At 58.2% G+C, this 24,980-nt stretch overlaps 7 protein-coding genes across 7 annotated transcripts; 2 read left to right on the top strand and 5 right to left on the bottom strand.

Annotated features, from left to right (window-relative positions):
- Positions 1-270: 270 nt before the first annotated feature.
- Positions 271-2,013, bottom strand: EsH8_IX_000176 (uncharacterized protein; the record flags this gene model as incomplete). The annotated part of the gene is made up of 3 exons (XM_083266512.1): positions 271-565; positions 642-1,765; positions 1,894-2,013. 3 exons carry the CDS (start codon positions 2,011-2,013, stop codon positions 271-273), a joined length of 1,539 nt encoding a protein of 512 aa, XP_083130077.1.
- A 1,285-nt stretch (positions 2,014-3,298) lies between these two features.
- On the top strand, positions 3,299-4,270 carry EsH8_IX_000175 (tryptophan synthase beta subunit-like PLP-dependent enzyme; the record flags this gene model as incomplete). Its single annotated transcript, XM_083266511.1, has 1 exon — positions 3,299-4,270. One exon carries the CDS (start codon positions 3,299-3,301, stop codon positions 4,268-4,270), a length of 972 nt encoding a protein of 323 aa, XP_083130076.1.
- A 321-nt stretch (positions 4,271-4,591) lies between these two features.
- EsH8_IX_000174 (uncharacterized protein) lies at positions 4,592-6,024 on the bottom strand (the record flags this gene model as incomplete). Its single annotated transcript, XM_083266510.1, has 2 exons — positions 4,592-5,048; positions 5,114-6,024. 2 exons carry the CDS (start codon positions 6,022-6,024, stop codon positions 4,592-4,594), a joined length of 1,368 nt encoding a protein of 455 aa, XP_083130075.1.
- A 1,871-nt stretch (positions 6,025-7,895) lies between these two features.
- Positions 7,896-9,237, bottom strand: EsH8_IX_000173 (RTA1 like protein-domain-containing protein; the record flags this gene model as incomplete). The annotated part of the gene is made up of 4 exons (XM_083266509.1): positions 7,896-8,294; positions 8,380-8,753; positions 8,809-8,944; positions 9,001-9,237. 4 exons carry the CDS (start codon positions 9,235-9,237, stop codon positions 7,896-7,898), a joined length of 1,146 nt encoding a protein of 381 aa, XP_083130074.1.
- Positions 9,238-9,938: 701 nt separating this feature from the next.
- EsH8_IX_000172 (ion transporter) lies at positions 9,939-12,914 on the top strand (the record flags this gene model as incomplete). Its single annotated transcript, XM_083266508.1, has 5 exons — positions 9,939-9,972; positions 10,502-10,703; positions 10,767-10,901; positions 11,035-11,858; positions 11,941-12,914. The coding sequence occupies 5 exons, from the start codon at positions 9,939-9,941 to the stop codon at positions 12,912-12,914; spliced, it is 2,169 nt and encodes a 722-aa protein (XP_083130073.1).
- Positions 12,915-15,369: 2,455 nt separating this feature from the next.
- EsH8_IX_000171 (karyopherin KAP114) lies at positions 15,370-18,680 on the bottom strand (the record flags this gene model as incomplete). Its single annotated transcript, XM_083266507.1, has 4 exons — positions 15,370-15,758; positions 15,811-15,938; positions 15,990-18,224; positions 18,343-18,680. 4 exons carry the CDS (start codon positions 18,678-18,680, stop codon positions 15,370-15,372), a joined length of 3,090 nt encoding a protein of 1,029 aa, XP_083130072.1.
- A 1,510-nt stretch (positions 18,681-20,190) lies between these two features.
- EsH8_IX_000170 (uncharacterized protein) lies at positions 20,191-24,811 on the bottom strand (the record flags this gene model as incomplete). Its single annotated transcript, XM_083266506.1, has 2 exons — positions 20,191-22,487; positions 22,537-24,811. The coding sequence occupies 2 exons, from the start codon at positions 24,809-24,811 to the stop codon at positions 20,191-20,193; spliced, it is 4,572 nt and encodes a 1,523-aa protein (XP_083130071.1).
- Between the last annotated feature and the right edge of the window lie 169 nt (positions 24,812-24,980).

The raw sequence follows: 24,980 nt of genomic DNA, 5'->3' as shown, positions 1-24,980 counted from the left end.
ACCAGTGGTGTTGTATTCATCGATGCAGGACGGAGGACTCGCGCCCAGCTCTATTCTAGCTCATGTAGCAATCATCATTTATGCCCGTATCTCATTCAAGCCCAAACTTCTAAAGTCCGATCTCATTACATGACACATGGCAGTATGCGGAAAGCCTGCCCTTTGGCCTGCGCGTCGGAAAAGTCCCTAGGACGGCGGGGGTGAGAGTACCCTTGGTCCGCGGACCACCACGATACACAGGCCATCCTGAAGCATAATAACCTATATGCTTTATTTGTTGAGGATAGCCTTGCCGGCAGCCTTGGCGGCAGCGAGAGCGCCGGAAAGACCGAACTGGGACGCGACACCGTCGATGCGGTGGTTGGCGTTGAGGTTCTTGACGACGACGATCTGGAAGCAGGTGGCGCTGCCCTGGCGGGAGGCGATGGTGGACCACGCCAGGAAGAGCTCCCAGATGCGGTACCAGCGCTGTCCGTACTTGGCGTTGACGGTCTCGGCGTTGCCGAGCCAGTTACGGTACCAGCGCCAGAGGGTGCCGGAGTAGTGGACGCCGATGGTGTCAACGCTATTCGAATGTCAGTATATGATGCCCGGGGCCAAACGGGGAGGGGGAAACCCCCAGGCTGTGATGCTAGACTTACCTCTTAATTTCCCATCCGGCGCTCTCAAGGCAGCCGACGTAGTTGGCAAGCGGGGTGGAAGCGTCGGCGCCGGGGAAGATGTACTTGTTCAGGAAAAGACCCCAGATGAAGTCCTCGTACTGCCAGGCCTTGCGCAGACCAGAGAGCTGGACGTACATGGCACCGTCGTCCTCGAGCATGTCGTAGCACTGGCGGAAGAAGGTGGTGAGCCTGCGGATGCCGACGTGCTCGCCCATCTCGATCTGGGAAATCTTGTTGAACTTTCTGGCGGGGATGTCACGGTAGTCCATGCACAGGATCTTGCTCTGCTCCTCAGGGATGCCGGCGCGGCGGAGGCCGTCGTTGCCCCAGGCGGCCTGGTTGCGGGCGAGGGTGGCTCCGGTGACGTGGGCGCCGTAGTTGACACTGGCGAACTTGGCGAGGGTGCCCCATCCGCAGCCGATATCCAGGAGGGACTCGCCCTCCTTCAGGGCGAGCTTCTCGCAAACGACGGCCAGCTTGTTGTCCTGCATCTCCTCGAGCGTCTCCTCGCGGGTGAGGTCGGAGAAGAGACCGCTGGTGTAGACCATGCGGGGGCCGAGGAAGTACGAGTAGTGGTCGTTGCCCTTGTCGTAGGTGGGGCGGATCTGGTCCTCATCCTGCTGGCGCGAGTGGAAGAGCACGTCGGGGGCGAACTCGAAGAAGATGAAGTGGAACAGGGACCAGGTGAAGGCGAAGGTGGACCAGTCGTGGCGGTACTCCAAGGCGTCGAGGCAGTCGCCGTTGAAGTCGACGAGGCCGTCAAGGTACAGCTCGCCAAAGGTCTGGATGGGGATCTTGTTGCGGCCGCTCCATCTCACGCGGTCGGCGTCGTTCTTGAAGGTGATGTAGTGCTCGACGGGGCGGCCGGGGAGCTTGACCTTGTCGTTGATGCGCGGGGAGAAGCGCGAGGAGACGGTCCAGAAGGCGATCAGGAGAGGGACGACGAGGAGGATGAAGAAGAAGATGAAGGTCTTGAGGCCACCGCCAAAGATGCGGGTGATCCAGAAGGGCACGCCGAGGAGGATGGCTCCGAGGACGTAGTTGGAGAAGGACTCACCGCCAGGACCTTCGGCGGGGAGGGGCGCATTGTTGATGGTGGGGAACTGGGCGGAGGATGTTAGCTCTGGGGTTGACGGATCGCGGAGCGGCGGTCGAGGCCAATTGATGGCAAGAGCATCGACTGGCCTCGGGCGGCGACGTTGGGAGGGCGGGCGGAAGGATGGATACTCACGTTGGTGATCTTGACACCGCAGTCCTCGCCGGTCGCGAACTTGGAGGGTTGGGCGGCGGGGGTTGCGATGAAGGTAATGTCACCCTCGAGCTCCGCGCCCTGTGCCTTTGTTGAGGCCATGATGGACGGTAGCGTGCGTTGATGGAGGCTGCGGATGGGTTGCGCGCAGCTTTCAAAACCACGATGGACTCGTTCAGAGGTGCGAGTTGAAGGGTTTTGGGTTTCGGTCGAGCTCTGGCAGTGTGGACAGATTTATGCTGGGAGCTGCAACTGCCACCCGAGACGGGGTCGCGATGGGTCAACATTGACCTAACCGGATTGTGCGTTTCTCGGACGCCAGCGGACCCCGCTAATGTGGGCAATATTATGCAGGGGCGCCCACAAGAGAGCACACGAGTGGCTGGCCGACACCTGGACAACACAGACACCCCTGCGAAACCATACCGCCAAGTCAGTTGAGGCCACGCAGTGTGTAGAAAAAGTCTTCACCGCCCGGCCGAGTAAAAGGGGTCCAGCGGTCCAAGGGGGCTCTACGTTCCCCAGATCATGGTTGACGGACGGATGCGCAATCTGCACCAATCTCTGTATGCGGGTTGCAAAGAAGATATCCTTATTTCGGTACGCCTGATTAAAGCCCTTTTCCCCTGCCAACGGCCCTCGACAGCGAGTCAGCCGGGTGTGTCTAGCGCTGTTGGACCCGGCTGGAGAAGCCTACTTCCCCGCCCGGGAACAAAGTTGCAAAACGGCATAGGCCCTCAGATCTGAGACTGGACGGACCGGATGATAAATTACTTTCTTATCGCATTCGAGGACTTGGCACATGTCGTCCGCAGAGCTAAGCCTTTTTCGAGGCCCTCGCTCAGGATGCCAGTTGGCGCCAGCACGCTGTCACAGACTACTATATTACTATACACTACTATGGATGTATTCGTACCAGGTTTCCAATTACCGGTGCGGGGGGTGAGCCCCCCGGACGCCGCTGGTGGGCCCGTGAAATCGGCCGTATGGATCCCAGCTCGCTGGTCCAGGCCACATCAACCCCCGTTCGTTTTACGGAGCCTCGGTTGTTGGACGACATTGTGACATTGGACGTGTACGTACGTAGACACATGTACTGTAGTATTGTATGCCCCAGCAGGCATGGGCTCAAGGTGGGCAGGTTGCTCGGGCCAATCAGAGTTGAAGCCCTTTGGGTGGGTCGGTGAACAAAGTCATTGGCAGGGCGCTGGCTCTGTATGACACCCTCAACTTACAAGCTATATCTTGACAACCATCTAAATAGTTAAATAAAAAGGGCAGAAACGCATAGATCATAAATACGTTCAACTAGTTATTCTTTGGTACCGTGATATTTTCTTTTTTTTAGAACGCCATAGATCGATTATTGAGCAAGGACCTCCAAGACATGTCGCTTTCCCTGCACGAAGTGGCCGCCAGCGCCGTCCGGGCCAGAACCCGCATCCGCGACCACGTCTACCAGACGCCCCTCATCCCGGCCCGCGCCGCCGGCCGCCGCCACGACGCCAAGGTGCTGTTCAAGGCCGAGAACTTCCAGCTGACGGGGTCCTTCAAGCTCCGGGGCGCCACGTCCAAGATCTCGGCCCAGGCCCCGGACGACCGGCGGAGGCTGGTCACGGCGTCGTCCGGCAACCACGGCATCGGCGCCGCGTGCGCCGCGCACTCGCTCGCCCGCGACCTGACCGTCGTGCTCCCCGAGACCGTGTTCCCCGCCAAGCTGGAGAAGATCAGGGCCTACGGCGCCGCCGTCGTCCTGCACGGCGCCGAGACGGGGCTGGCGGAGCGCCACGCCCAGGAGCTCGCCGCGTCCGGCGCCTACGCCTACATCTCGCCCTACAACGACCCGGACGTCGTCGCCGGCCAGGGCACCATCGGGCTCGAGATCCTCGAGCAGTGCGGGCGCGTCGACAACGTCTTCGTCTCCATGGGCGGCGGCGGCCTCATCAGCGGCATCGGCTCCGTCGTCAAGGCCTTCAGCCCGCGGACCCGGGTGTACGGCGTGTCCGCCAAGAACTCCAAGGCCCTGGCCGAGTCCATGGCCGCCGGCCGCGTCGTCGAGACGGAGCACCTGCCCACCCTGGCCGAGGCCGTGGCCGGCGGCATGGACGAGGACTCGATCACGCTCCCGCTGGCCACGGCGGTGGTGGATCACGTTGTCGAGTGCGACGAGGCCGAGATCGCGGCGGCCATGAGAGCCCTCGCGTTTGAGGAGAACATGATTGTCGAGGGCTCCGCTGCCCTCGCTCTTGCGGGCTTTAACAAGGTTGCCGAGGGCCTAGGTGGCCAGACGAGCGTCATTCTCCTGTGCGGCGCCAACGTTGACCAAGGCGTCGTGAAAAATGTCATCTACGGGCTGTGATGGCTATTGTGTTTTAGCCAGAAACGCAAGGGGGTTGCAATGTCCAAAGCTTGGCTAGAATGAGACATTGGCACAATACGTGCCAAGCTGGTCTTAGACGGCCAAGAAGACCCTTTTTTTTTTTTTTTGGACCCAGTACACCCATGCATATTATAGCGCTTGGAAATTCGATGGGGTGTTTCCGAACAAAAAAAAAAGATTATATTCGGTAGGCGCAAGGCCACCAATAACTCATTCTCATATGGCAGAAATCCACCAACGCCAAACACCGTGCCTGATCAGCTTTCATCTAGAATCGCTGCCCATACCCCTTGTCCCACCTCACATCCACATCAGATTCCGGCTCTGCCTTCTGTTCTGCTGCCACAACGGCCTCTCATCTGATCCCACAGTCTGCTTGGACCCGGCGCCGGCGCCATTGCCTTCCCCGCCAACGCTGGGCCCCGTCTTCGTAGTAGTAGAAGGGCCGTTAGAAGGGCCGTTATCGCTTCCGCGAGTGATGGCATCGTTGAAGCCACGCTGGAACTCTTCCATCTCGTTGGGTTGCGAGAGCAGTTCTTGGTCCTCGGTAAAGCGAGATGCCCCCGACGCGGAAGCGCCGCTTGGGAGGTTGTAGCCCCCGGGGGTGGACGCTGGGAGCGTGGTGGCGGATCTGCCTGCCGAGATAGAGGTGGTCGTGCCGTGGGCGCCGGGCATCATGGCCGGGTGGCCGTACCCCGCCTGGTCGAACATTTCTCTGCCGGGCACGGGGGCAAAGTCATTCTTGTTGGCAACCGGGCTGTGGAGGGTGTTAGCATTTGACAAGAAAAAAAGGCACGTATGCAGAATAGATCAAGGTGTTACCTAATGTACGAAGGGCCTTTGCCAAGACCGGGGCCGAGACGCTGGTTTCCGCGCTTGCGCTTGCACATCCAGATAGCCACCGAGACGATGGCGACAAAGACTGCGCAACCAGCAATGATTCCACCAATGGTGGCGCCATGGCGTCTCAATCCCTCTGCAGCCGCGCCGGCCGGCGGGGCGCTGGAAGCCGGGGGCTGTTGGGACTCGGTAGGCGTCGGCGACTCAGTGGAAGATATCGTGGTTGATGTAGTAGAGGTCGTTGATGAAGTGGATCTTGACGCGGAGCTAGTAGTAGAGCTTGTTGAAGTAGATGAGCTGGAATTGGTGCTGGTGCTGGATGATGAAGAACTCGCCTGAGCCGTGACGAGGCCCGTAACGCGTGTAATTTGCACCGTCGTGCTGAGTCCAGAAGCGGTAGCGGCGACGTTGGTACCCTGGCTAGACGAACCGCATCCATATTGATAGGCGCCTCCATCGTAGGTGTTGCGATAGCACACATTAGAGCCTCCGCAGGTGTAGACGTACGGATCCACCACACTTTGGGTGGAGCTACTCTGGTCAACGCAGCTGGTGTACACACCAGTTGTGCAGGCGACGCCGTTCGCGCAGCAGCCGATGGCCGAGACCGAGGCATCCATGGCGCAATGGGATCCGGCAGAGCAAGTTGCCGGTAGGTTCGGGTCACCGCCAATGTAACCGCAGACGGTGTTGGTGCTGTCATCCTGTCTCCTTACCATGCCCAGCCATGGCGCCGGTGTGGCCAGTGGCCAGTTGACGACGTCTAATGTACGGAGGCCAAGTTGCTGTGTTTTGCTGGGAAGAGCGCCGGCATTGGCGAGGGCGAAGATCTGGGAGAGAAGCAGCACCGCTGCTGTGGGCGACAGCCGCGAAAGGCAGTCGTAGAACTGCATCGTGGTGGCGCGGGGGGGTATTTCCTTCGCTCGCCCTCAAAGTTTCCCAATTCCCTTGTTGTTGAGTTTCCTGTTCGTGTTCGATTGGTGATGTTGGCCGACTTCTGTTACTATGACGGGCTAAGATGAGACTGGTTGCTCGGTAGCATCCATGTAATTAAGAAACGTACAAGGAACAAATGAGACGGTGAAAGATAAAGGAAATATAGGGCGATAGACCAGGATAGACGGGAGGAAAAGAATGAGGGAGAGAAAGCTCGTGCTGTCGAGGGATTGGGAGACGAGGTGTAATTTAGATCGGAACAGGGACCTATGGACGAGAAGGGGGGGGATGGTTCGGGGCGAGACTAACGAGGCCGATGCTGGTTGGGGAGCTGCGGTTTAGAGATCCTTCCGTCATAAGCATGCGCCTTTGCTAGACTCGCGAGAGCCCCGGGATGCAGGAGAAACCAACGCCTTACTGGTGGGCGTATCACGGCTGCAGGCTTGCACCGCTGGGGCGCTGCCGGGGTTGGACGATCTCTTGGGTCGATGGAGGCGCTCTGCCGTGGCGAGGAGAGAAAGCGCCGCCCGGGATCAGTCCGTGCGGATCTGAGAACCCAGAAATACTCTGTTTAGGCAGCACAAGACAAGAAAAGAAGGCTTGGTGCCGGTGAGTGCGAAGCTAGTGTGGGCTACAAACGAAACGTTACGGGAGCAGAGGCAGACACAACACAAGCACCAAGAACTCTTCCCTCCAACTCCTGTGCCCACCGTCCGGCCGAGCTCACGCCTCGGCTGACCTGACACTGACCACCCCATGGAACAGGTGAGGAGAGCGGGAGGGTTTGGTTTGCGGACGGGTGATCGACCCTCGTTGGCTCGCTGGAAGTAAACTCTCGGCGCATGGCTCCCGTTGCTTTTTGCTTTTGCATGAGCTGATACAGGCACACGGCAGCGGTTTGTCCCAACCTGGCACCGGCGCACCGCCTCTGTTAGAAGCTGCCGCCCCTTTCGCCATTGGTCTCAAGCCTTTGGGGGAGGGGCGAAGGGGGCCGCCTTGGTTTCTGGTCTCTTTGGGGGCCCATCATTATATTCCATACATGCCGGTCTGAACTGTTGGTTTGGGCCCCAAACCCGCAAGGGTGGGAGAAGAATGCTGGAACTCGTTCGATGGGATATTGGAGGAGCTGGGACCCAGCTAGGGATGGAGCTCCCAAGGAGGTGAATTTGCGCCAGCGGCAGGGGGCAGTCGAGGCGCGTCGTCCACGCTTGTGTGCGCCGCCTCCACTCGACCTGACTCCAATGCATCCTTCGGACATTGGATTTCCAATTGACACTGTATTCCAGTACACGGTCACTGGTGGAAACACAGTGGGACAGTGCGGGTTGGTGGGGCGCTAGCAGGAGCCCGGGTGCTTTTTTTAACCCGCGCTAACTCCCGGTCCGGGTGGATCCCCGTGGCGGTGCTTGTCATATCGGGCAATCAGGGCAGGGTCTGGTTTGCCAGCACTACTATGGTACAGTAAACAGCACCAGGGCATACATAGCAAGAGCAACGAAAGTGCAGGATCGTCATCCCAACCTGCTATGATGGACATGCCCAATTCTCCCATTCGTTTGTACACCGTAATCCTGCAGCCACGCTGCCGGGAGTCCGAATCTAGAGATCATCCATTGCATGCGTGCTTCTTCGACGGCAGCGCTTGTTTCATGACGGCAGGTCGACCAGTCACCGCTGTCTAATGCAGGGATGGCGCCCTCGGACGTATCACAAAATGCATCCTTTCAACTGCCAAAAACGCCTGAGCTACGCACTAAACTATTGAGACATCGCGCATCATCGTTACACACGCCGTGATGGCCACCACCGACCGAGTGTGGCCCCCCCTCTAAACGGCATACCCTCTCCTAGCGTCGGTGCTGTCAGCGCTGTCATACCCATCCGTCCTTAGCGGTCGCTCCTCCATGGCGACCTCTGCACCGTCCTCCAGCCCTGTGCCGCTTCTCATTTGCTTCTTCTCCGCCTTGGCCGCCTTCTTGGCATGCTTCGATTCCAGCGCCGCCGCCTTCCTCTCAAGCTTAAGCTGTTTTTTCTCCTTCCTCGACAGCCGGGGGAACTCGCTGTTCTCTCCCCTGAGCACGATGCCCGGGTGCACGGCGTTGAGCAGCACTAGCGCGAGGGCCATGGGCAGTGCGTCGAGCCCAAACGCATAGCCCTCGTGGGTCAGGATGGGATTGTTCATGTTGGCCCCGGGCCCGAACTCGACCAACCGAAAGATGATTCGGATCTCCGCGAATGTCAGCTCGGCTCATTCGTCCCGACTTGTCAAACATCAAGCCCCGCAAAGAGGGCGCCAAAAAGTTTACACTTACAATGATGAGAAGCAAAACCGCGTACATCACCCACACAATTGCCAGTACCCGTTTCAAGTTGAGGTCCAGTCTCTGCGCCCGCTTCATCTTTACGTAGAATCGGCCCATCAGCCCGCAGAAGACGACGATGAAGCCGAGCTGCAGACCGCAGCCGCTCATATACACCTGCTGGCCCGTCCGCAAGATGGTGTCGCCCGGTGCGGCCTCCGTATTGGACATCATTGCGCCGCCGACGGCCTGGACCAGGAAGCAGAGGACATCCACAGTGACAAAGATCTTTGTGAGCGAGGTCGCCTTGGTGCGGAAGACGCGCTGGTCAGGCAGGACATAGTACACGAGCCTGGCCGACAGCATGTACGCAAAGGCGTTGATCCCTGGCAGGTGTCAGCTTGGCTGTAGCTTGGAACCATTGGATACAGTGAAACCAACATAGCGGCGCGAGCAGGAAGAGGAGCTGCCCGCCAATCTGGTATCCCATCTGCTGCTGGTCCCGCGAGCCGATAGCCCGGAGAATGAAGGCCGTCAATTCCCACGACGCGCCAACGCATACCACCCAGCAAAATCTCTAGGCGGGTGTCAGATCAATTCGGAAAAGCAAGACGGCCGGACGACCACGCGTACCTTTCTGTAGGCGATTGCTTGGGTGATGTGTGCAACAAGTGACAGCCCGAAGATGACTGCAAAAGCCGTGTTGCCTTCAAAGCTGGGATCAAAGGCATAGTAGGAGTTGCACGCGTCGATCGGGACGTGTCCATACTTGCCCGGAACGGCCGTCGTGCATGACGCGAGCGATTGGGACGAAGTTGGGCTGGCAGTCGAGCCTGTGGTAGGAGTCGGTGTCGAAGAGAGAGTGGTCATGGTTGTTGTGGTTTGGGATGATTTATTGAGCGTGTCTGTCCCATTTCGTCCGAACTCACGTCTGAAGTTGTAGATGTTATATCCATTTCTGCGTTCCCGGGAGACGCCCACCCCTGAACGCAAAAGGTCCTTTTTTTTGGTGTTCGTGTTCGACTTCGTGAGTATGAAGTGAGGCTCAGCTGTGGCAGACTCATTGATCTGCTGTCGTCGTCTGGTCTACTAGACAGCGCCGCGTCATAAGCGAAGCCCCTCCGCCCGAATCCTTCGAGAAACCAGGCAACAGGACCCAATACACCAAAGTCCTTTTGAACAGGCGAATTACAGATTGCCTTGGTGAATTCTAAACCAGCCCTACCGCGGGAAATGTTCCGCAAGCGTGCGGCTTGTTACTGCCCTGTTACGCGTTCTTCCGGTCTTGGATGCTGCAGTTCTAGCGTTGAAGTGGCTTCACGGTGGTTGACATCAACACGTGGCTGAGTGGCAGAACCCTGGACCACGAGCGATGGACGAAAACAAAGGCAACTGACTGGCTTTCTCTCAATTGTGCTCTCCCTACCTCCAGTGGATACGACCATGGATCTAGCTCACTTGCCTATTTCGAAGTGCGTGCGACCTGCGAGTGGACGGTTGGGAAACCGGGTTTGGCCTGGAGAGAAGAGACTCCATGGCGAATGCCACAAAAACGTAACGAAAACCGACGAATGGATGCCGTAATCAACCTGCCTTCGCTAGTGGGTAATGAGCTCTGAGAGAAGTACCCAAGATGCATATGTTGTATCGTGATACAGTAAGACCGCAGGCTCATCACAGAACACGAGAAAACTATACGAACAGATGCTGTGATTGCGTCACTTTGACCCCATTGACAGAGAGGAGCGATGAACCGGCTCTCTGTCGAAGGATGCGCGAAGCTTTTCGGGATTGTCTTATTCTTAGCATCGGAAACCCACCGCGCTGCGCTAAGCCGCAAGCAGATCAGAGCAGACGCACGGGCCGGCTGCAGACAGTTGTTCCGACCCCGCGGCGGCCCCGCTCAATTCTTCGTTTCCAGTTGAGCGGGGGTCCACTTTACCCCTGTTCGGCGCGTGCAGCCACCAGCAAGCAGCAGCAGCCATCTCGTCCTCGGGGTCCTCTGGCTCGGCATCCTTCACCACCTTTCTGCTTTACCGCCTCCGCTCCCGTAGCTGTTGTGTTGTTGCATCCGGGTGCAAGAACGCGGCGCTGTCAATTGCTGACCACCCGTTGCGTTTGCTGACCACCGCAGCCTGCCATTACGTCTCTTTTCACAAGCCGCTCTTGACCATTGGCCAATCCCCGTCTCTGTCCAAGATGCCGATCCGCGTCAAGTCCAAGAAACTGCCCAAGTCCCGGGACCTGAGCCCCGTGTCCATGCACTTCGACACGTTTGAGCTGCCCGACATTGAAACCGCCGACACCTTCCGGGAGGTTGTGAAGAAGCTCTCCGTGTAAGTTTCCGCCGTCTGCAGCCGCCTCGTCGCGACCGAGTACTGACGGATCCGCGACCTTAGCTACTTCACCGATGTCGTGGTCTTGCCGAGCACCTTTGAGCAGCTCAGGACGACGGCCGCCGGCGAGCCCTTGAGGGTCCTGGTCGAGCATCTGACCGACACCTGCAGCAATCCCGCCATTGTCAACGCGCTGCTGTAAGTTTGTTTACTGAAATTCCCTGTTCTGCGGGAATCATTCTTCTCGTCTCTCTTGAGTCTCTCAGTCCACTTTGCCATCTCAGTCCGAGCGACCATGGCGCCGATGAAAATTTTCTGACGAGTTTTCTAGCGCCCTCAAGTGGCACTACGCCGTTGACGAGGCCGAGTCCAACAAGGGGCTCTGCGAAGCACGCGCCAACGCCTGCGAGATTGTTGCATGGCGATTCCTCACCCGCCTGTCGGAGCGGGAGGCCGTCGACTTCTGTCTCTATGAGATCCCCGACCCCAAGGGATCCGAGACTCCGCCGCCCGACGCTGACGTCGAGAGCAATGAGCACTCGCCTCTGTTGGCCGGCGGCAGCTGGGCCAACCGCGGCGGCAGCAGACGCGCCTCGGTCCGCCCTGGGAGCAGCGCCAAGCGCTACCAGCTCTTGTCGTCCCTCTCCAGGCTCACCATGAGCATGCACGCCGACACGGACGAGGAGGAGGACGACCCGACCTCGCCCTTCACCAACCTGAACGCGCTTGAGATCGCGGCCGTCGCCGACGCCAAGCGCTTCCTCAGCCAGCACGTCGTGCAGAAGATCGTCACCGGCATCTGGAACGGCGACATCATCTTCTGGGACAGCCTCTCGGTCCACGCCGAGAAGAAGCCCCGCTTCTACAACGCCCACACGGCCGACATCTTCTCCCGCCTGCGGGTCCCCAAGTACCTCAAGGCCTGGGAGGCCTTCTTCTTCTTCGTCTTCCTCTGCCTGTACTACTCCGTTCTCGTCGAGCAGAACACCGAGCGCATCACCCACAACGAGGTCGTCCTGTACATCTGGCTGGCGGCTTTCCTGTACGATGAGCTGAGCGAGTGGGCTGATGCCGGCACGATCTTCTACGCGACGGATGTATGGAACCTCTTCGACATGGTCATGATAGGCATCGGCATCACCTTTGCGGTTCTGAGTAAGTTGAAACCGGCTCTCCCCAAGAAGAAAAAGGAGAAGAAGTAAGAAAAGAAAAACGCAACGGCTGACATGTCTCACAGGGGTCATCGGCATGGTCAACGACGACCGCAAGATCACCGACACCGCGTTCAACGTCTTCGCGCTCGAGGCCCTCTTCATGGTGCCGCGAGTCTTCTCCCTGCTCAGCCTGTCGCCCTACTGGGGCACGCTGATCCCGTGTCTCAAGGAGATGGGCAAGGACTTCGTCAAGTTCATGGTGCTCGTCGTCATCGTCTACCTCGGCTTCCTCACGACCTTCTCCCTCATCGGCCAGGACGCCTACAACTTCTCCCACATGACCATGATCCTGACAAAGATCTTCTTCGGCTCCACCTACGTCGGCATCGAGATCATGTACGACATTGACCAGTTCTTCGGCCCCCCGCTCATGGTCATCTTCATCATCCTGTCGTCCTTCCTCCTGATGGGCTCCCTGACGGGTATGCTGTCCAACAGCTTCTCGCGCGTCATCACCCACGCGCGCGAGGAGTACCTGTACGTCTACAGCGTCTACGTGCTCGAGGCCTCGACTAGCAACCGGCTCACGCACTTCTACCCGCCCTTCAACCTCATCGCCCTCGTCATCTTCCGCCCGCTGCGCCTCTTCCTCCCGTCCAACGACAAGTTCCGCCACGGCCGCATCATGCTGCTCAAGGCCACCCACCTCCCCATCGTCGGCATCATCCAGCTGTACGAGAACATCCGCCGCCGCGTGCTGCCCGACGAGTTCGCCGGCTTCAAGGGCCCGCGCGGCACCACCGGCGTCACCAGGCAGCGCTCCAGGGGCGCCCTGCACGCCAACCGCCCGTCCTCCGGCTACCGCCACGGCCGGTCGCCCCGCCCCGAGGAGCACCAGTCGCGCCTCCAGGTCCGCGCCTCCGAGGTCGACGACATGGACGCGCCGTCCGCCGTCGAGGTGCGCATCTCGGAGCTCAACGACAAGATCGACAAGCTCACCTCGCTCGTCGAGGCGCTGCAGAAGCAGCCGGCGTCCTCCTCCTCCCCCTCCCCCTGAGACTGACGTTCGTGTCAGTCTCGGCATGTAGCTAAGCCTGCATGTGGCTCAATCTGCGGCTCGACGCCAGGATACCGTGTGTATGTGTGTGTATGTATGTGCGTGTGTGTGCGTGTTTATTTTGCGCGTGTGTGTGCGTATATGTGTGCGTATATATGTGTGTGAGTGTGAGTTGTGTCTCCGCGTTTTGTGAGTGAGTGCGTGTCCGTGTCTCTCTCGACACTGAAAAAAACGTTGATTGGTGTGTCGGTTTGCATTGCCAGGAGCGTTCTTCAGTTACATTACGTTATTCTGGGATTGTTTTTCTTTCCGTCTTGGGAGTGTGCGGCACAGTCATTTTGGATGAGATTGAAGAAGAAGCGTAAAAACTGACGGGGTGTCTTCCGTGTGTGCTTGCCTAAATTATTAGATGGGGGGGCTGTGTGAGAGTTGTTTATTGTTAAATCTGAGCGAAGCAACTTGTTTACTGTAGATAATGAGCCTTGTTTTTTCTGGTCCTGTAGAAGAACAGGTTCTTTCACCTCGTATTTAGCGAATCAAATTTGACTCTCGCAATCTGCCTTTTCCCGTACTCGAGCCTCTTGCCTCCTTATTAACGATACATTATGCAAACACCAATAAACAGCTCGTTTTGTCTGGCATCCTCACCCGTCCAAGGCAGTTTTTCTGCGTTTATCGTGGTGCACGGCGGCGGAAAGATGAGGAGCATCGGCCACCGCCACACCTGTAACCCCCCGCGGAACACCCACATCAAAACCCCATCCATCTCTACTCCGTGCCTGCAGTCTTCCTTCATCACAGCAATTCATCGCCAATACAGACCATATGGCAAAAATGTGAAAACGTAATTGCGAGCTTGCGCTCGCACTATTGTGACAAGAGTGGGATTCGAACCCACGCCTATTACTAGACTAGCACCTGAAGCTAGCGCCTTAGACCGCTCGGCCATCTTGCCTTGTTTGTTGTTGAAGAACCACACCCAGTTGAGGCATTATGATGCAAGAGGGGAAAATGTGAGTGGGGGTTCTGGGTCGGGTGGGTGGGATGGGGGGGAGTCTTCGGGTGGGCAATAATCCATGCAGGTTACGGAGTCATCGCCCGGGGGGTTTTCAGTTTTCAATGGGACCTGTGGCCGATATGCAAAAACTGGACTGATGCGGGCCGGGGGGTATCTCAGAGACGCTCTCTGTTCATCGCTCACTACTGTGCCATTGTGAAGGGGTTCGACCCGGAACCTTCTCCTTCAATTTCCATGCGCGAGTCGACAAAACCCCCTAGAAACAAAGGAAGAAAGGGGCGTGGAAAGCGTGTGCCGGGGGCACCTCCCCCCGCCGACCGGTGCCGACCACTGACCCACCACCGCTTCCGGACCGGGGGTGCGGCTCCAACACGTCCCGTCGTCCTCCGCGGCGGCGCATCAGCATTTGCCCCATTCACTATGCATGGGAGTAGGTATGTGATAGAAATAGTGAAAGATGAAAAGAGACGAAAGAACCAAGCGCGCGCGGGTCCTCGCTGCCCGGTAGGCACGTGGGGGAATATCTTCTGCCGACGGAACATACCATCAATCATCGTATTTTCCTCATTTTCCGTCAAGAGAATCCCGTTTAGGGGTTGTTTACGGTTCTAGATTTGCATTTTACCCCAGACACGGCAAGCAAGCATCTGCCATCACTACTACGTTTTTTTAAATACAAAGGGAGGATGGAGGAGACTTTCGTTTCCGTATATTCAGATTCATGGCCACCTCACAACCACCACGACCGCGCCGACACATCACAGAAGACGCTTATCCTCGACCACTCCAGCGCACAGATATTCAAACCCGAGCTTCGTCTCAATTCACGACCTGAGTTTATCTAGAATTATAGGACACGACGATGCCCCACCAATAAAGAAAATTTAGAACTTTCGAAAAAAAAATAAAACATCGTTCCCGCACAACCGCATCGTCATTGCCGTAGCCGCAGCCCGGCCGGTATAGCCAAAGCTATCGCCCATTTGTTCTTCTTGTCTCGTCTTCTAAAAAGGTGGTTTCTATCTACAAGTTTCATTCCTTCATTTGTCCATTCCAAAGACCTTTCACCTTTTTTCGGTTGGGTTACTTTTTTTCTCTTCTTCTTATTTTGTTCGTCGTCAGTCCTCCCCCCTTGCCAACCCTCGGAGCCTCGGGGACGCTCTATATATACCCCCTACTGCTGCCATAATAGGATTGCTAAGTTTGCTTCCCAATTACCCCTCCAACCCCATTGGTAGCGGACGAGACAGGTCGACAAGAGGCGGGGAGCGCGTGCTCACCACACCCATGCGTGCGTTAAAAGTAAAAATGTTTCCTCAAATTCCGCATCCTCGCAGAATTCACCGGTAACTGCGGCTGAACCATGCTCATTGACGCCGCCGCATCCACCGTCGACGTCGAAGAACCCTCACCGCTCGGCTCCGCCGCAGCGCCTTCCTACTGGCCCGCAGCGCTGGCCAGCTCGTTGAGCTTCCCTCGCTCCTCCTCGGTGAGCATGCCGTACCACTCCTGGAAGTTGGCCACGTTCTCGCGCGCCGCACGCAGGAAGAACTCGGTCAGGTACGCTTGCGTCTCGTCGTCACGCTGGCGGGCGCCCGAGCCTTCGATGAAGGACATCAGGTCCGACTTGGTGCCGCCGAGGCTGAGGTCAAGCGTGTCCGGGTCGTCTTCCCAGCCGTCGTCGTTCTCCTCGTCGGCGTACTCGGCTGCGGCCGCCACCGCCGCGGCGTTGGCGGCAGCGTTTGCTCCGGAAGCGGACAAGAGCTCCTCGATGAGGACCTTGAGGATCTTGAGAGATGCGGGGATAACGGTGTATTGGTCGGGGTCTGTAATTGAATTAGCAATCTAGGCAATGGAAAAATTCGGCGTTGTACTTACTGGCTTTGGCACGCGAGCGCGTCATAATTCTGCCATCGTTGTTGCTGTTCACGACAAGGTCGCCCTTGACCATGGTCTGAGCAAGACGGGCATCGTTGAGAGAGTAGAGCTTGGACAAAGCAATGACGCTACTGGGGTTAGTTACGTTCACGTTGCAACTGGCAAACAATCCAACTCACTTTTGACGAATCTCGTCGTATCCGGCAAAGCTGACAGAGTTCTCGAGCCATTTGCTCAAGACAACCTGCAAACCCGTGTTGCCGTTGATCTGGATCTGGCTGAGGAACTCGACAACGTCCTGAGCACCCACCAGGGACAGGCGAGCAAAGACAAGAATCAACGACTGGATAAAAGGAGCGGCCTCGGCAGACGCCAGTCTAGTAGCAACGGCTTGCAGCAACTGGGGCAAGAAGGGACCGAGACGCTCTTGGCCGGCCTTCTCGACGAGCTCGGCCGCGAGGCCACCGACCTCGGAAGCGGAGTTGTCCTCGACGGAGGGTCCCAGGAGACGATCGATGATGTGGAGGCAGACCTCGAGACCCGATCGACCGTTCTCGTCGTGCCAGCCGAAAACCTGGTGGTGGTCGTGCATCAGGAGATACTTGACAGACTCGGCACCAGGGCGCAAAACCTCGCCCTCGTTTGACTCCATGAGGAGACGGTTGAGTTTGGGGAGCGTGGCGGCGACGAATCCGGCGGGCAGCGGCTCGGAGCCGTGTTCGACAAGAGCGGTGAGCAGTTCGGTGGCAACGGTAACGAGGGGGTCGTCCTGGGTCACGTTCGCGGTGTTGAAGGCCGCAGTCAGCGTAGGTAGGATCTTGGCACAGAGCGCCGTGTAAGAAGCGGTGTCGGAAAGAGTGCGCACAATCTCCTCAAAGGCCTCGCAGATGAGCATGGTGGCCTGGAAGTTGGACGCGCCAAGCTTGGCAACCATGAAGAGAAGGTCGACAGACGGGACATCTGGAGAAAGGACGATTCTGGTGTCCATGTTGATGGCAGCACGCAGGGACTCGGCAAGGGTGACGAGAAGCTCGTCGGCATCCTCCATTTCCTCGGGGTCCTTGTTCTGCATGTACTGGGCGATGGCGTTGATCATGGGAACCTGGCGGTCAGCAGTCACACTGCCGGAGCGAATAAAACCCTCAACGGCCTTGATGCAGGCAACCTGGACGACTTCGGACTCCTCGGAGGTGATGCATTGGATGATACGGTCGAGAAGGGCGGGCGGGGTCTGGAAGCCTCGGGCCAGGGTGCCTCCGACGAGGTAGCCGCGCGCTCTCAGCAGAGGCTGCTCGGGCTGGTTGACGGCATAGTCGACGAGGCCGAGGTAGGCCTCGGAGACGGCTTCAGGAATGGGCTTCTCCATATCCTGGAAGTCGCTGAGGAGCATGTTGAACAGGTAGAGGGACGCCTCTTGGCTTCTCCATGAAGAACCGTCGCCGGGGAAGAGTGTCTTGGTGTAGCCAAAGAGGCCCTCTACGGCCTTTTCGCTGTACCACTCGCCGAGCTTGATCAACAGGTCGCCGGATGCCGTGCGGGCAGTGTAGTTTGCCGTGACAGATGTCTCCTCGGCGAGGTACAAGGAGCAATCGATGTCCCACAGCTCCTCCTCCTCGCGGCTGATGCGGGAGTAGCCGACGACCATCTTCATGACGTCAACCATCCAGGGGGTCTCCTGAGCCGAGGCGTGGGCAGACAACTGCGCCTCGAGCTCGGCCTGGACGGGTGGGGCGCGGAAGCACTGGTTCAGGAAGTCAAGCTCCTCCAGGATCAGGAAGTCGAGAGTGTAGGGCAGGCTGTCCGAGTCCTCGAGCCGACCCTGGGCCTCGTGGCCAATGTAGAGGTCCTCATGCGGCTTCTGCAGCAGCGAAAGCTCCTCCCAGACGGCGGTGAAGAGGCTGGTGCTGTGCGGCAGAAGAAGGTGAGGGAAGACGGACTTGACCTTGAGGAGGGTCTTGACGACCTGCAGCTTGAGGGCAATAATATGGTTCCAGCTCTCGGGCTGGCCGCTTGTGAGGTCGGCGGCGTCGGGCAGGCGGGACTTGAGGACCTGGGCGAAGAAGGGGTACCAGTCCTTGAGGGCCTCCTCGGCGAAGCCCTTGACCTCCTTCATGTGGTCCTCCTTGACGATATCCATGAGGTCGAAGCACGATCGGAAGACGGAGATGGCGAGGGCGCGCAGGTTGGGCTTCCGGCCCTCGTTCAGGGCGACCTCGGTGACTGCCTTGACAATGTCCCGAGCCATGGTGAAGAATTGGTCCTCGCTCAGGCTCTCATCGATAATGTCGCCCAGAACGCGGAGGGCGCCGTGGAGCTGCTTGTCGGTGCTCGTGGGGATGACGCCCAGGACGGTGGGCAGGAGGGTAGGCCACCGCTCGGGGAAGTCGGCCGACGCAATCTTGCCGATGACATAGCTAAAGGCGGGGGAAAAGGGTCAGTCAGCAGGACGGTTCTCGTTCTCGGTCCCGTGGTCGCGGGGAGGGTTCCTTGAGGTCGAATTGAGGATGCTGGGTAGACAGGGCACCACCATACCTTGCCGCAATCTTCACAAGCCTCTTGTCCTCGTTGCTGAGGGCGATCTCGAGCAGAGTGTTCCGCAGCTGCTCCCGCGCGGCATCGGAAATTTCCACAGGGGCCTCGGAGACGTCCCTATCCTCGGGGCTCCAGTTCTTCTCGATGAAGAGGCGCAGGGTGCTCAAGGCGGCCTGGCGGATGCCCGTGTCGATGGAGTTGTGGTTGGCGATGTTAGCCAGCGAGGTCGGGAAGGCGGGATTCGTGCGCGCGTGCTTGAGCTCGATCTCGGCCTGCTGGCGGGGGCCCTGCTCGGAGCTCTGGGTGTTCGCCAACAGCGAAACCAGCTGGTCCTCCATGTTGGGGCGGGTTCAGCGGTGCGTGGTGTTCCGAGATCCACACGCAGTCTTGCTGGGCCGTCGTCTTGTTTCTTTTGCGTGTCGTTGGGGAATCCGGCGGCGTCTCTCAGAAGCGAATGCGCCCAACGATGGTGTGTGTCGGTCGTCGTGTCGAGGGGATGAGAATGGCGGATGGAATAGTGGAATGGTTCCACGGGGGGTGAGGATGCTGGCCGGGAAGGAAAGAAAAGCCCGTAACTGACTCAACCCAGGCGTAGGAAGAGGCGGTGGGTGGGTGTGGTGTGGTGTGGTGTGGGCTTTCGTGGGTTGTGCGTGTGGTGTGCGGGTGGTGTCTATGGTGATGTTTCTCACTTTCTTTTTGGCGGGGTGGTTTACCGTTTAGACGCGCGAGTGGGGCCTCGAGGGGCCACCGCCCACTCTTGGGCTCACAAATGCCAAGGAATTTTCCACTTGTTTACAGGCGCTGCCCACCATTGAAACGAAACAGGCCGGGCCAGCGCACCAGCGCACCACACCAGCGCACAACGGCGGACGCACCACCGAGGGAGGAGGGGGGGAGGAGGGGGGCAGGAGGGGTCGCCCGGCAATTTTCAGGTGGCAGGGCCAGGCACCGGGCGATGGCGAGCACGGGCCGTTCGGCGGTTTAAGCAAACCCTTCCCACAGGCCAATCTATGCCAATAAAGCATCTTGGGCAATTACCTAATTCTTCATAAAGGTAGCGCGGGGTCGTCCGTCGCGTTCGGGCGGTGTGTGTACCTACCTAACGTCTTGAACAATGGAGCCGCTCCGTGGACGGCGTAGAGGATCGACGCCGTCTGAGAATAAGAAGACGGGCCCCGACGGATAACAAGCACTTGCTCGTGGTCCGTCCCTTGCCGTCTTCTGAGCCTTCTTCAGCGCCGTAATTAATGAAACCCTAGGACGGCGAAAAAGCGCCTAACCATCCCATATCCCATCCCATCCCATCTCATCCCCTCTGGGCGGAGGGTGATAACATATGCAAGCACACTTCATCTCGAGAACTCAGTCATTATGCTTCAATTCATCTGGTCCGTACGGGATATACACACATTCGCCATGCAGTCCAGACCCGTTCCTGCCTGTATCTCTCTCTCCCTCCCCACGCCGGTATACCGCATCCCACATCCCGTTCATCCATCCAAGCCCCCCCCCAAAAGTCCAAACCTTATCCCCCCCCGTCTATATCTGCCTGCTGCCTACCTGCCTTGCTCAGGCCCAACTGAAGGGGACCAATTCCCTTTTCTTACCCGGCCCATCTCGAGCCGGGTTCGTGCAAGAAGCCAACAAATCAGACCGGTAGCAATAGTAGTACACCCTAACCATGGACTCGCTCGCATCGCATAATCCCAAACCAAAACAAAGACAGAAAAAGCCTCCCGGAAGTAAGAGAGATTGGGGGGGAAAAAACAAAACGCCACAAGACCGAATCCTACACGCATTCCGTGCCGTCCCGCTCCGCTTTCCACGCCAGTTTTGTTCCGGTCACGTTCACGTGTCGGCACCCTTCATTACCGTCCGAAGGCTGATAATCTCCCTCTTCAGCCGCGCATTCTCCTTCTTGACTCGCGCCGTCTCCTCGCTGTGCTCCCGCAGGCTCCTGATGAGCTCCTCCTTGTCTTCTCTGCCCCTGCCCTTGAGGGCCTTGACAATCTTGCCAAGCTCGCTGTTGAACTTTTCGTACATGAGCTCGTTCTCCGCCGTCGACTCCCTGTAGAGCTGGTCTATGCTCTTGACCTTCGTCTCCGACGCCTTGAGCGTGCTTTCCATGTCGCGCTGGATCGCCGTCTGTCGCTCCGTGAGCTCCGCCATCATGTTCGGGATCCGCTCCTCTAGCGTCTTGACCGACGATGTGAGTTTGCGCAGGTCCAGCGTATTGGTGCGTGTGCCAAGGCCCGAGTTGACACGCGACATCTCTTCGGCAATCTTTGACAGCTCCGACTTCAGCGATGCATCCACATCCTCGACGGCCTTCTTTTCTGTCTGCAGCCGCTCCCGCAGCTTTTGAGGTGACTGCAGGCGAAGCTTACCGCTGCCTGGGGGCTTGCCGGGGCTGGTGGACGGCCGTGGGATTGAATCGCTTGACTGTGAGCCGGTTGGACGTGAAGGCCTCAGCGTTGGGATGTTCGACGTGGAGAGGCCTCTGCCATGGCCCTTGGGCGTGCTCCTGGGCGTGTTCTCGCGATCGGGAGGTACAGGAGTCGAGAATAGATCTGCCAAGGACGGGTTCTCCTTTTGGCGAGGGGATATTAAGCGAGGGGACCGCATGCTATGGGATGTCGGACTTATCGGTATCCTAGAGGGTGACGGTACCCTTGGAGACGAGTTGAACTTCTCGGATGTCTGCTTGTTGATGCGCAACGGCATCAATGCCTCCTCGATCTTCTCCCGGGGGTCGTCGATAACTGCTGCCTCCATCAGGCCTCTTAGATCAGAGAGCGAGCTACGGCGCTTCTTCTTCGATGACTTGACAGGCGCTGCTTCAACGTCAGGCTCGCCGATGGTCTCCAAGCGCATGTCGAGTCGCTGCGAGCTGGTAGGCCTCGGGACCTCGTCGAAAGCACCGGCAATGGGTGGTCTGTCCCGGGAACCAGGTCTCCGGAGCTTGTTGGGCCCGGCTTGCGAACCCGAGTCGATAGATCTCGCGCGTGATGATGTCATCTTTGATAAACTAGAACTCGAGGCGGCATCCGCAGAAGCCGGGTGTCTGCCGTGTTTGCTGAGCGTGCGCCAGACGGACGGCCGCTCCGAGTCGTTCTTGCTGTTTTGTCGCAGCAGAGATTCGAAGCCAAACTTCCGCCGGATCGAGGACGTGTTTGACGTCAGCGAGCCCGAATGGGACTTGCCGCTACGAGAGTTCATCGATTCAAAGGCTTGTTGGACGGTGAGATTTATGCCGAAACCAGCGTCATCAAAGATCCTGTCGCAGTCCTCCACCAGGCGATCCAGGAGGTTGATGTAGTTTTGCGCCGTGCCGTCCGAGACCAAGAGCTCTGCGAAGGACACTGTCAAGATGCCTCTGTCGCCGTCATTGCCGCAGCCGTCGAGCAGATCGGCGAGCAGCTTGATAAGAGCCGTAAACGCCCTCTGATTCTGCGGCGCCATGTCCTTGAACATGAAGTTGACAAAGTCGGCAAAGTTGCCCGGGACTTGTCGGTTCATCCGTTCCAGCAGCGTGTCCAGGGCTTGTTTCGTCATGATCGGGCCCATTTGCTCGCACCATGCGATGCGGATGAACTTCTCAAACGCGACGAATATCACATCCGCACCCAGCTCGGAAGACGCATCGAGGTCGAAGGGACTCTCGATCAGACGGTTGTAGAGATCGTTGACCATCAGCTCGTCGGCCGCTGATCGGTTCAGGAGCATTCTTCCGATAATGCTACCCTTGCGGGCCTGCATGCTGGCAACGTATCCCGTGAATGTCTGCTCCAACCGCACGAGCGGGTTTTCAGGGCGGTCATCGCCGCCCATCTTGATGGCGTCTTTGCCTCTGGCCGAGCCATAGAGGGAGCCCGTCTCGCTGTTTGCTCGTGAGACCGGCGGCGGGAACACATTGGTCACCGGGGTTCGGCTGTGTTTGGGCGGGCTGTGTGCTTCGGTGTTGGTGGAGCCGCCCCAGATGCTCGAGAAGAGACCCTTGACAGGCGATGAAGCAAGGAACGATCTCGTCTTCTCTGCCCTCGTCATTAGAGGCAGACCCTTCAGGATCTTGGTGTAGTATGAAACGAGAGCGGGTGCCAGTCGCATATTGGACACGTTGAACTGCATGGCGAGGAGTTGAATAACTGCGGTCACGGTTAGCTTCGTTTTCATATGACAGGCATGATGTCTTACTTCGCCGTGTAAGCGTGGGCAGAAAATCATCCAACGCCACGTCGTCTGAGAAAAGTCTCCCATTTAAGCCGGCGGTTTGCATATTGACCTTCTTCAAATCACCACCGCACTTGACGTTGACCGTAATCTCAACACCGTAATGGCCAATCGGCGCCCCCTTGGTGCCCTTTTCGTGGTCAATAACGATACGGATCGGCGCCGGCTCCCTCCGACCTTCGATCAATTGGTCCGCGCCCTCTTGGAAGACAGCGGCGAAGAACCCGAGGTTGGTGTCCGGCATCTTGATGGAACGGAGAGTCCAGGACGGGTCCTCGCGCTCCCTCTCCGAAAACCTGCCCTCGACGCGGGCCTTCACAATGTCTTCTGTCCATTTCGATGCTCTGGTGAACGTCTCCTCAAGGAAAAAGCATCGCGATGTGACAGCAGTGCCTGTCACCCACTCTCCCGCATGTGCCCCCTTCATCTCCTGGGTTGAAGTCATCCAAACGAGCTTGCCGTCCGCCGACTCGGTGAAGCGGACATCGGCAAGGACATGCCAGCCAGTGAATGCGAGCTCATAGGATGGTTGACCGCCCGCAGCATTGGTCATTGACATGAGGAGGCCGGCCGCCGAGGGCTTATCGATTTCCCGCAAGAGATCTTTTCCGGTCATCGGCTTCGGTCCTAACTTCTTCAGGATGACTAGACAATCTGAGAATAGCAGAAAGATACCCGAGCGCTCCGCCATTTGCGGCGGGTCGAGCAAGCGGTAGGGGGCAGGAAGCTCGACGAAGTCGGCGGCGAGAATCAATCTTCCCTGCGGTTCAAGATCGAGAGGCCAACTCTCGACCATGTTGCGCAGACGATTCGTCACTTGCGGTTTGTCGGGGAGGGGGTCGTCCATCGAGCAGATGTTCGTGATGATGTCGCGCGCCTTGAGCATCGGCTGCAGCGCAGGGTGTGTCATGGGAAGGCAGGTGACGATCTGATCGATGAACAGACTGTACCTCGGAAGACGCTGCACGGGCTCAATGAGGATGGAGCGGACAGTCTGCTCGCCCGTCTGGATGACCCGCTGTCGGAAGCTCGATTGCTCGTCGAGGAACGAGTTGAGAAGCGTGGGGAAGTGTTGGCTTGCGCGGATATAATCCTGGTAGCAATCCGTAAACCTAGGGAACCATTCGAGAAATAGCTTCGCGATTGCCAGTGCGCCGCTGGGGTCCTTCATCTTGGACGGCGATCCCATTCTCGACCCCATGAGCGCGATCGTCGTCGTTTCCATGTCCTTCACTGCGTCCTCCTCGGTATCATCCATGACCTCGCGCAGCTCTTGCATGAATGCAGAGTTGACTTGCAATATCCTGTCCGCCGACTTGGGGAAGAGCTTCTCGAGCTCTTCCTCGGAAGGGCTCCGGCTGCTCGGGTCGCGCCGTCTCGCAGATTGTCTAAAGTCGTCGGCGATGTGTTTCACCAGCTCGTTCAGCTTCATCACATATCTCTCCTCGGTATCGAACAGCTCTCCCAGCTTCATTCTCAGATCCACCTTTTGGTCCTTGGAAAAGGACTTGCTGCGGTTCAACGAGGTCGGCTTCGATGGCGCTCTCCGTAGTCTCGACGTGGGCAGAAAGACTGGCTCTCCTAGCAGCTTCACCAGCGACATGTATCCTCCATATTGGCGCAATGTCGGGTCCAAAAAATCCTCTTCATCCTCCAGCGCGTCCTCCAGCGCATCCTCCAAATCCTCAGGTTGGAGCGGCACAATGGAGCCGGGGGGGAGGACAAAGTCGAGGTCGACATTGCTTAGGTGCTGCGTCTGAAGAGCTGTCTGCAAGGTCTCGAGGACTTCGGCGGTGTTCTCGCTCTTGGTCATGTTCTTGGCGAGGTCGGCGGCATGCTGCTCGCCAAACAGCGCCGGCCCACTTCCCGGGCGGCGCCCCCTCGTGGTCGGGTATGTGTTCTTGAGGTGGTTTTTGACGACCTCGGGCAGCTCCTGGAAGTACTTGTACAGGCCGAAGGCGAGGCCGCGGTAGATCTCGTCGCCCTGCCATTCGCGCGGCAGGTGGTTGACAACGGCGTAGAAGGGCGAGTTGGGCTGGATAGTCAGGCGGGGGAAGGACTGGAAGCCGGCGGGGCTGTAGACGTGGATCTGGACGCGGGAGCTGTTCAGGGTGTAGTTGGCGGTGGTGGAGGGCCCATGGAAGATGAGGACGGGCAGGTGGCCGAGGAGGGGATCGGAGGCGTGGTAGAGGGTGAGTTGCTCGGCGGGCAGAGCCAACTCTTCCGTGACACGAACCATTGTCGGGGGTTGGGCGATGCCGTTGTTCGGTCGGTCGGTCGTTCGGTCGCGTGGTCTCGCTAATGGGCCGGGGTCATTGCTGACTGGCTGCCGTACAAATCACACAAGGGGAAGGTAAGGCAGGCGAGAACGGTAAACGAGTGCGCTGTCCGGGTGTGTATGTTTGTCG

The sequence above is a fragment of the Colletotrichum jinshuiense genome, chromosome 9 (genome assembly GCF_051148585.1).
Source record: "Colletotrichum jinshuiense chromosome 9, complete sequence".
Classification (NCBI taxonomy): domain Eukaryota; kingdom Fungi; phylum Ascomycota; class Sordariomycetes; order Glomerellales; family Glomerellaceae; genus Colletotrichum; species Colletotrichum jinshuiense.
The sequence above is the reverse complement of the archived record's forward strand: the minus strand, read 5'-3'. Positions and strand labels throughout refer to the sequence as shown.